Source organism: Aquarana catesbeiana, linkage group LG13 (genome assembly GCF_042186555.1).
Source record: "Aquarana catesbeiana isolate 2022-GZ linkage group LG13, ASM4218655v1, whole genome shotgun sequence".
Classification (NCBI taxonomy): domain Eukaryota; kingdom Metazoa; phylum Chordata; class Amphibia; order Anura; family Ranidae; genus Aquarana; species Aquarana catesbeiana.
Genome location: NC_133336.1, coordinates 86,598,703 through 86,608,779, shown reverse-complemented (window position 1 = coordinate 86,608,779; position 10,077 = coordinate 86,598,703). Strand labels below are relative to the sequence as shown.

Genomic DNA, 10,077 nt, shown 5'->3' with positions numbered 1-10,077 from the left:
AGGCAGGGCTGCCCTCTCTCCCCACTCCTGTTCGCCCTGGTAATTGAACATCTATTGAAAAAATAAAAATATATAACCATGTGGCGCTGAGAAAAAATATAATGCCCGTTATCGGGCAAAAACCAACCAGAATGTCAGTCTGGAGGTTAACTGCACAATAAAGTTTTATTGAAAACAGGACTCAACTAAATAGGCATAAGAACCAGGAGTATCTGCAAGGTTATAAGTGTATAGGCAGCATGTCTACCCATATACAAAATCTCTAACAATAGTGCTTGACGCAAGTGACTAGTGCTCTTCACTGCTAAAAGTACAACAAATCTTTGCAGTCATAAACTGTCAATGTGTATCCTCCCTTAAAAATATATATACACAAGAAAGTGACAACAAACATAAATGTGTATACTCATAAAGAATAGTAAGCAGGTGTAACATCAAAATAGTAAAAACTTCCTATGGTGTGCTTTCATATGACCACTGAATAATGGTACGACTAAAATAAAAGTTGAATCAAAAAAGTGAGTGTCAAGTGTACTCAACACAAAACAGGGAGATAAAATCAAAACAAATCAGTGCTCACCAAATGTTCTATAATACATATATCAAGTATTGAGAGGAAACAGCTCCAATGTCAATGAGTTGAATCCCCTTGGTCTATAATGGCTGGGATGGACCTTGAAGTGACATGGCACCGGGATATCTGGTAGATGTATGTAACGGTTAGAATACCCTTACCGGAATAGGTGGACTCACTAGCTGAGAGTCAGACAGGCTTATATCGAGATCATCTAGGGATGGTTGTCCCAGAGGAGATAGATGCAGAGCTGTATCCAGGCACAATGAAGCGTTGTGGTAATTACTCACCGATCATCCCGATTGGGATCTCACAGCCTTGGAATCTCCTTGATGCAAGCAATTATGCGGTGGAAAATACACTCCAAATGCGGGTCAACCCATAAGGTGCATATCCTAGCAGCCACTGCTCCAATTTCACCTTCTTCCACCTTCTTGAGGTGCAATACCCCTGCATCCTCTCACCAAATCCTCTTTTCTAATCTACCTTCATAGATTTACTGTATATTTAGTACTGCAGGTAAGTGCATTTAGCCTTAAGATCGGGGCGGCACAGCGGTGTAGTGGATAGCACTTTCGCCTAGCAGTAAGAAGGGTTGCTGGTTCAAATCCCAACCACGACACTACCTGCCTGGAGTTTGCATGTTCTCCCTGTGCCTGCGTGGGTTTCCTCCGGGTACTCCGGTTTCCTCCCACACTCCAAAGACATGCTGGTAGGTTAATTGGATCCTAAATTGTCCCTAATATGTATGAATGTGAGTTAGGGACCTTAGAGTGTAAGCTCCTTGAGGGTAGGGACTGATGTCAATGTATATGTAAAGCGCTGTGTAAATTGACGGCGCTATATAAGTACCTTAAATAAATAAATAATAAAATAAATAAGAACAGTGGTGGTCAATTTACCTAATACGAGAGTCCATAAGTGTGGGCCCTGACACCAATAAAAAGGTACATATAATTATAGCAGAATGTAATGCTACAAAGATTGCCAGAGACTGGACACAGGCAACAGGAGGTGGTCAAAGCATACAGACATATTACGAAAGATGGTCAGAGATGGTAGACATGCAGCAGGAGATAGTCAGAGATTGTGAAAATGCTGTACATGCTGTAAGAGTTGTTGGAGACTAGGGACATGCTTCAGGAGAACAGTCATAGGTTAGCCATACACGTATTGCAGACTGAATGTCAGCCATTGTGTCTCTAAACACTGTGGATGAAGGAATCTCCCCTGTCCCCTGTCTCCCCTGTATTGTATTCTGACAGTTGGCACCCATGGCTGTCAGAATACCCAAACAGTGGCTACATCTGATTGGATGCAGTCACACTTCACCCAACAAGTTTCCACTTGACTGGTGTCCAGGTGGAAAATTGTTACAAGGTTGTGCCAACAGGACCACCACAATCTACAGGAGTTTGAGCCATGGCACAGGCTATAGACTGAAGTGAAATTACAGTACATGAAGAGAAATGTGTTAAAGAGAAAAAAAAAAAGCAAAATGCATGCAAAAATGCATGTTCAAAAACACAAAACGCATCTGAAAACCGCATCAACCCCCACCGCATAGATGTGAACCTAGAATTAATAACACCTCCCTGTTGTGTAGTCCATGGAGATTGCAGGGAGCAATGATAAGGTTCCATTCACACCTAAGTGATTTGAATGTGGGTGGAATCACTCCAATTTTGCCCACGATTACTTCTTAATGGCACCCCAATCATGCAATGATTTTGCTGTGCGATAAATCACGCTGCAATCTCGGCAAGTCAAAAATGCGCAAAGCTGTCGCCCAAAAAAAGCACCTGTGCCTTTTTGAGCGATAAGCGTTGCATGGTGCGATTTCCCATGATAGCATTCGTGTGACAATTGCGGCAAAATCGCGCCGTGGTTGGGGTGCCATTAGTAAGAAGTTATGGCATCAAAAACGTGACAAAATCGCCTAGGTGTGAATGGAGCCTTAAGCCTCATACACACGATCAGATTTTCGGACGACCGTTCGTCCGTTTTTTTTGTTGCATGTCGAAAGTGAAGAGGTTACTCACCATACGAAAATTCTCGAACAGCAGAATTCAACTTCAGAAGTGATGTAATGTGTTGAATAGTTTTGTATGTGCTCTTTCGTTTCTGAGCATGCGTAATGCGATTTTTTTCGGACGAAAACCGTACGAATTAAATGAAATCAGTTCACGTTTGACAAAAATTTTATAGTCTGCACATTCAGCTTTTTGACGGACGAAAAACCGGAATCGGCTATCAAAAGCACTGTACTAACGATCGGCAGTTTGTTCGTCGGACTAAACAGCATTTTTTTTTTTTTTTGAACATGTCAAACAGATATATAATAAAACTTTTTTAATGGTATATTTAACAGACCAAAAGGCAGAAAAGAAGAGAAATATAGTGTTAGAGTTTACATACATTTGCAGCAAGCATGGAAACCCTCTTGAGGACTGCAAAGTAAGCGACAAAGGGCTGCAGATCGGACACAGGGCTTTAGGAAGAACAATGTAATACAGAATGGAACTTTGTATATGGTCGTTCCCTTATTGAACACTAGGTGGTAGCAGCGTCCTCAGCAAGTAATGCTATGAGTGACATAGAAGGGGGTCAGAGCTGCTCTGCCTCTCCCTCCACTCCCTCCCCTTTCCAGGCGGGTTTATAATGGGATCCCAATGGAAGTGTTAATGCTTTAAACTTTGCTGCCGGTACAGGACAAGGCAAGAGCTGCAGGGAAGACATCTGTGCCTGTCCACATACCATGCCTTCCCTCTGTGTGTTCTAATATCCGGAGTCCTTCCACTTGCCTGTGTTCCCATCTCACACACAAGACAGAAAAGAAGAACTTTCTGAAGATTTTTGCAGAACTTCTTTGCACCTGTCAGAAGAAGAGAATGAATGTGAGAAGCCTGTCCATGATTGTCAGCTCCCAGGTCCTGCTTGTGCTGCTGCATGTGCCAGACACCCAGAACCACAGAACCACTGGACCCAGGGTAAGTGGGCACCATTCATCTACCTCCTCTGCACACAGAAGCACTGGACCCAGGGTAGGTGGGCACCATTGATATACCTCCTCTGCAGACAGAACCACTGGACCCAGGGTAGGTGGGCACCATTGATATACCTCCTCTGCAGACAGAACCACTGGACCCAGGGTAAGTGGGCACCATTCATCTACCTCCTCTGCACACAGAACCACTGGACCCAGGGTAGGTGGGCACCATTCATCTACCTCCTCTGCACACAGAAGCACTGGACCCAGGGTAGGTGGGCACCATTGATATACCTCCTCTGCAGACAGAACCACTGGACCCAGTGTAGGTGGGCACCATTTATCTACCTCCTCTGCAGACAGAACCACTGGACCCAGGGTAAGTGGGCACCATTCATCTACCTCCTCTGCACACAGAACCACTGGACCCAGGGTAGGTGGGCACCATTGATATATCTCCTCTGCACACAGAACCACTGGACCCAGGGTAGGTGGGCACCATTCATCTACCTCCTCTGCACACAGAACCACTGGACCCAGGGTAGGTGGGCACCATTCATCTACCTCCTCTGCACACAGAACCACTGGACCCAGGGTAGGTGGGCACCATTCATCTACCTCCTCTGCACACAGAACCACTGGACCCAGGGTAGGTGGGCACCATTCATCTACATCCTCTGCACACAGAACCACTGGACCCAGGGTAAGTGGGCACCATTCATCTACCTCCAGTGCACACAGAACCACTGGACCCAGGGTAGCTGGGCACCATTGATCTACCTCCAGTGCACACAGAACCACTGGACCCAGGGTAGGTGGGCACCATTGATCCACCTCTAGTGCACACAGAACCACTGGACCCAGGGTAGGTGGGCACTATTGATCTACCTCCTCTGCACACAGAACCACTGGACCCAGGGTAGGTGAGCACCATTGATCTACCTCCAGTGCACACAGAACCACTGGACCCAGGGTAGGTGGGCACCATTGATCTACCTCCAGTGCACACAGAACCACTGGACCCAGGGTAGGTGGGCACCATTGATCTACCTCATCTGCACACAGAACCACTGGACCCAGGGTAGGTGGGCACCATTGATCTACCTCCAGTGCACACAGAACCACTGGACCCAGGGTAAGTGGGCACCATTGATCTTCCTCTTCACACAGAACCACTGAACCCAGGGTAGGTGGGCACCATTGATCTACCTCCAGTGCACAGAGAACCACTGGACCCAGGGTAGGTGGGCACCCTTGATATACCTCCTCTGCACACAGAGCCACTGGACCCAGGGTAGGTGGGCACCATTGATCTACCCCCTCTACACACAGAACCACTGGACCCAGGGTAGGTGGGGACCATTGATCTACCTCTTCTGCACACAACCACTGGACCCAGGGTAGGTGGGAACCATTGATCTACCTCCTCTGCACACAGAACCACTGGACCCAGGGTAGGTGGGCACCATTCATCTACCTCCTCTGCACACAGGACCACTGGACCCAGGGTAGGTGGGCACCATTCATCTACCTCCAGTACACAATGCTGCCTTCTGCGTTCCACTCATGTTGACCAAGCCGAATTATTTGGAACGCACTTCAAAGGAAGGGAAAAGTAGAAAGCGTGGAATTATTGTAGCTTAAGAGAAGAAAAATATTCTTTTCAGCAGTGAAAAGCCTCCCTCCCTTCCATAAGTTTTACATTCTTTGTGGTTTGTTTAGAATGATATGTGTGGATGGAAAAAAAAACTAAAAATATCGATGTGTTATTACAGTATATGAATCGCATAAAAGAAATGAAAATGGAACAGATTTTCTTTGAAAGATTTCTTCTGTTTTCATTTTGTTTTTCTAGAAAATAAACACGCAGCCTTTTTAATAAGAGTTGTAATGAATGGATTTTAAGGCAAGGTTTGCGCATGAGTGTTTGTTTTTTTTTTTATGTGCGTTTGCAAACACGCCTGGGCGTTTTTGTTTTATACAATAGAAAGTTATTAACTATTAGAGGCAAGGAATTGCGCATAAAAATGCATGTTACATGTTTGCAAACATTTGTCAGGTGCTTCTGTTTAAGCCTATAGGGACCAAAAATGGGTGATTCTGCCCCAAAAAAACTCACCTTTTCAGGGGTCAAGTGACAAGACGCATGTGAACGAGTGCCATAGGATACAATGGGAATCCTCGCACCGAATGTTGAGGCTCTTCTAAAAAAGTGTTTTATATCGGGCCCTCTGATTGTAACAAATTGTATTGTAACTGTAATGTCTGCCTTCATTTTGTAAAGTGCTGTGCAACTGTTGGTGCAATATAAACCCTGTATAGTAAAGCATTGCACAAACTGTTGGCACAATAAATCCTGTATAGTAAAGCACTGTGTAAACTGTTGGCGCAATAAATCCTGCATAGTAAAGTGCTGCGCCAACTGTTGGTGCAAAACAAATCCTGTATAGTAAAGCGCTGTTCAAACTGTAAGTGCAATAAATCCTGTATAGTAAAGCGCTGCACAAACTGTTGGAGTAATACAAATCCTGTATAGTAAAGCACTGTGCAAATTGTTGAAGTAATATTAATTCTGTGTAGTAAAGCACTGTGCAAATTGTTGAAGTAATATTAATTCTGTGTAGTAAAGTGCTGTGCAAACTGTTAGTGCAATATAAATCCTGTATAGTAAAGTGCTGCACAAACCGTTGGCGCTAAATAAATCCTGTATAGTAATAATAATAATATCGCTCAGGTGTGAACCAGAGCTAAACAATATTCAGATGACTCGACACAAATGCTGTGAAATTCCATACCAACACATATGAACAAGAAACAGCTGACAGTTTACGAAGTGCTTTATAATAAAGGGAGATAGTACAGTTACAATACAATTCAATACTAGAGGGAACCCTGCTCCTGAGAGCTTACAATCTAAAGGAAATTATATAATTATTGATAGCACAAGTTTACTACACTATTACATAACTGTATTAGAGGATAAAAAGATATTGATCAGAAATATTGATCCAATCAGAATAACTTACCTTCTGTTTGTGCTATTTATCGTATGATTCAATAGGGGTGATGTACTCAAACTCGAACACTCAGAATCTGGTGCAGCTGTGCATGGTAGCCAATCAGCTTCAGCGTGTTCACAATTAAACTTTGACAATAAGCCTTTGTTCACATTGGAGCGATTTGTCATGCGATTTGAAGTCGAAGCCTATTGCCGGCAATGGTACCGTTCCAATTGTTTCGCCTCCGCAACGATTTGCAAAAGCAGTTCCTGCACTACTTATGTCGATTTTAGGTGCAACTTCAATAGACATCTGTGCAAAAGGCCGCACACATGTCTTTCAAATAGCACCTGAAATCGCACAGACCCGCTACTTTGAAGTTGTGCTTCTTCACTTGAAGTAGCACGATTTCAAAGTAGCATTATTGTGAATCAGGACTAAGACCTGGTTCACACTGATGCGACAATCGACTTTGGAGCACTTGTCGCATCAGAAGTCGGACCCCATTCTGTGCAATGGAACGGTTCTAATCGGTGTGACTTGAGTTGCTTCGACTTAAAAAAAGGTTCCTAGACTTATTTTGGTCTGCCTTCTGTTAAAGAAGTCACATGAAAGTTGTGCCGAAGTCGCTCTGGAGTCCGACTTCAAAGTCGCAGTTAGTGTGAACCCGGGCTGAAATATGGAAGCTGATTGATTTCTATGCAGAGCTGCACCAGATTTTGTATGCGTCCGGTTTTAGTAAAGCTTTCCCAATGCATACCTTCAGCCCGGGTTCACACCACAACGGGCTGCGGATCGCACAGGAGCGCTGTGCGTCCCTGTTCACCGTTTCAGGGACGAATCAGGGCCGATTCTGAATTCGGCCCTGAAACGCAGCCAAAGACGCACATCGTTTTTGTGCAGTGCGCACCGCAGCCGCCCCGGAGATATGTGAACTGGCTCCATAGGGAGCCAGTCACATTCTCCTGCTATGCGAATTAGAGGTGCGGAAACGCACCTCTAATTCGCATAGATGTGGACCCGGGCTTACATAAAACTGCCAATGCAAAGCTAGTTTTTTTCAGTTAGCTTTCAGAAACACATAAATGCTATTTTCTCCCCCGTTCACACCAGTGCAATTTGACTGTTCCAAATCGCATGACAATTCACACCTCAGTTCTGGCAATGGAACCGTTCAAATAGCCGCAACTCATGTCGTGGCGACTTTGAAAAAGGTTTCAGCAGTACTTTCATCTGATTTCACTGCAATTTGCATTGACTTCTGTTAAAAGAAGTTGCAAGCCGCAGTGAAATTGGATGTAAAAATCGCTCTGATGTGCGACTTTGCAATTTTTGCGATTTCAAAGCTGCACCAGTGTGAACGGGGGCTTAGTTGGCTTTTGGATACACATAAATGCTATGTTGCATGTCAAATGAGCAGTACTGTCCATAATGCAAAACAATGGGGGAACATAATGAAGTTTCCCATTGCAGGACTAACTTCTCCGATTTGAGTGTTGCATGGTTTACCGGATGGGATTTTCCTGATCACAAATATGCGCACACGTGACAAAACTGCGAAGGTTTTCCTACCTGCTGCAGGAGCTCCCAGGAGTCTCAAACTGGTGGCCCTCCAGCTGTTGCAGAACTACAATTCCCATGAGGCATTGCAAGGCTGACAGTTACCAGCATGACTCCCTTCGGCAGAGGCATGATGGGACTTGTAGTTCCGCAACAGCTGGAGGGCCGCCAGTTTGAGACCCCTGGTTCAGAAGGAACGATACATTTGAGCTGTGGTTAGAACTTGCCGGCGGCCTCAATGATCATGATGAGAGCAGATGATTCTCAGTTGTGGCAGCACATGGCGGACATGACCACAGACGGCTGTCCATATGATCATTACATTATGTTGTCATTCACAGATGTAAAGTTTATTACCGGGTACAATTACTATAGCTTTCCGCAGTTATTAGCTAGTAAAGTCTTTACCCAATGACAGATTGTGGCATACATGTATATGATTGTACTATGTACGTGCATGAAGTTTGATCCATTTTTCCTTTTATTGGTATACCAAGACATATACATATAGAGAAAGAAATCGGTGATGACATTTCAAAAAGTAAAAAATGACTTTTTTATATATATAACAGAACACGATATAATACCAGTAACATAGTAATCAAATAAAATGTCCTCTCAGACAGTCCTGCCGATCAATTATTAAGAATTGGAAGTTCCTAGATATCGAAACAAACAGCGGGATCCCACGGGGGAGCTAAAAATGAGCAGCCGACTTTTTCTGTTTTTTTTTAACTATTATTTTAATGAGATGCATTTTTCTTGTGAAGCCTCTTATCGTCCTGGCCGGCTCACTTCCTGCCAAAGTACAAAACCGTCTTAGTGGAATAATAAAAGGAGACGTTTCTGTGTCTGTTACAACTTACAACATGCATTTCAAATGATACAGAACATTCCTTTGACTGAACTGCCTAAAAAAAAAAAAAAAAAAAAAAAAATCTCCAGACATGGGGGCTTCTAACAGTTCCATCAGCAACGATCAGCCCCTGGAATAATCCTTTTTTTTTTTTTTTTCATCCGACATCCGCTGGATAGTGCATGCCAGGTGAGTTCCCATAGACCAGAGCCTACGGCTTATCTCTGCTTGGTCAGCCTCAGATCAAAGCCATCACCTGAAGATTTCCGAACCCCTCCGACGGATGTCTTGAAAGCCGCCACTTGTCTGCTATGCAGGTTGTTCTGCCCATACACTGCCATATTGTCCTAATAAATGACAGTTTGACTTGGATTAGTGTCAAATCAGATCACACATTTAGTAGACTGCGTTGGACTGGTTTGGTCATCTCGTAGTTAAATAACTGTAAAGAATGAACTCCAGATGTTGGCAAATGTTATTTTTGCCCTTGGATGGTGGGATTTTTTTTTTGCCATAATACATTTAGATCAGACGTTAATCTTTTGACAGGTTTACGACGAATTAGAGTTGAGACAGTTAAGGCCCGTACACACGATCCGAATATCGTACGTCAGATCGTACGACCTTTTTTGCTTAATAGTCGCAAGTAGAAATTGAATAGGTAAGTAAAGTCGCGAAAATTCTCGTACGACAGAAAAAAAAGTCGGAAGTGATGTCATGTGTTGTAATGTATTTGTATTGTATTTTCGGACGACAACTATGCAGACTAGATGAAAATCGTACGATCTAGTATCACACAAGGAAAATTTTCGTGCTTGTCCGATCAAATAATATCGGATGAACTGTCGTGATCAGCTCTTGAAAGTAGTGTACACACAATCTGAAAATCGCACGATTCTTCCTCGGACGACAGTTTTCGTACGATATTGGGATCGTGTGTATGGGCCATTAGGCGTAAAATCATAAAAAGGAACACCTATTAGCTGACCATTGACAAACAGATTAACGGAAGCTGAGGCATTCCCCTGTTTTTAATTGCATCGCCAGGATGTGAAAACTGCCGCAGTCTTGTCCCTAGCTGGATTGATTGATCACAAGT

At 43.8% G+C, this 10,077-nt stretch overlaps 1 protein-coding gene across 11 annotated transcripts in view; it reads left to right on the top strand.

The window, feature by feature from the left end:
* Positions 1 to 3,226: 3,226 nt before the first annotated feature.
* SMOC1 (SPARC related modular calcium binding 1) overlaps positions 3,227 to 10,077 on the top strand; it is a 296,270-nt gene continuing 289,419 nt past the window's right edge. For 10 of the 11 annotated variants that reach the window (XM_073609810.1, XM_073609807.1, XM_073609805.1 and 7 more), the window contains exon 1: positions 3,228 to 3,564. In XM_073609810.1, the coding sequence (XP_073465911.1) occupies positions 3,466 to 3,564 (99 nt within the window). In that variant the 5' untranslated portion in view covers positions 3,228 to 3,465. Of the gene's footprint in view, positions 3,565 to 10,077 lie in introns of all 11 variants that reach the window. The other variant, XM_073609800.1, reaches the window with a different exon arrangement.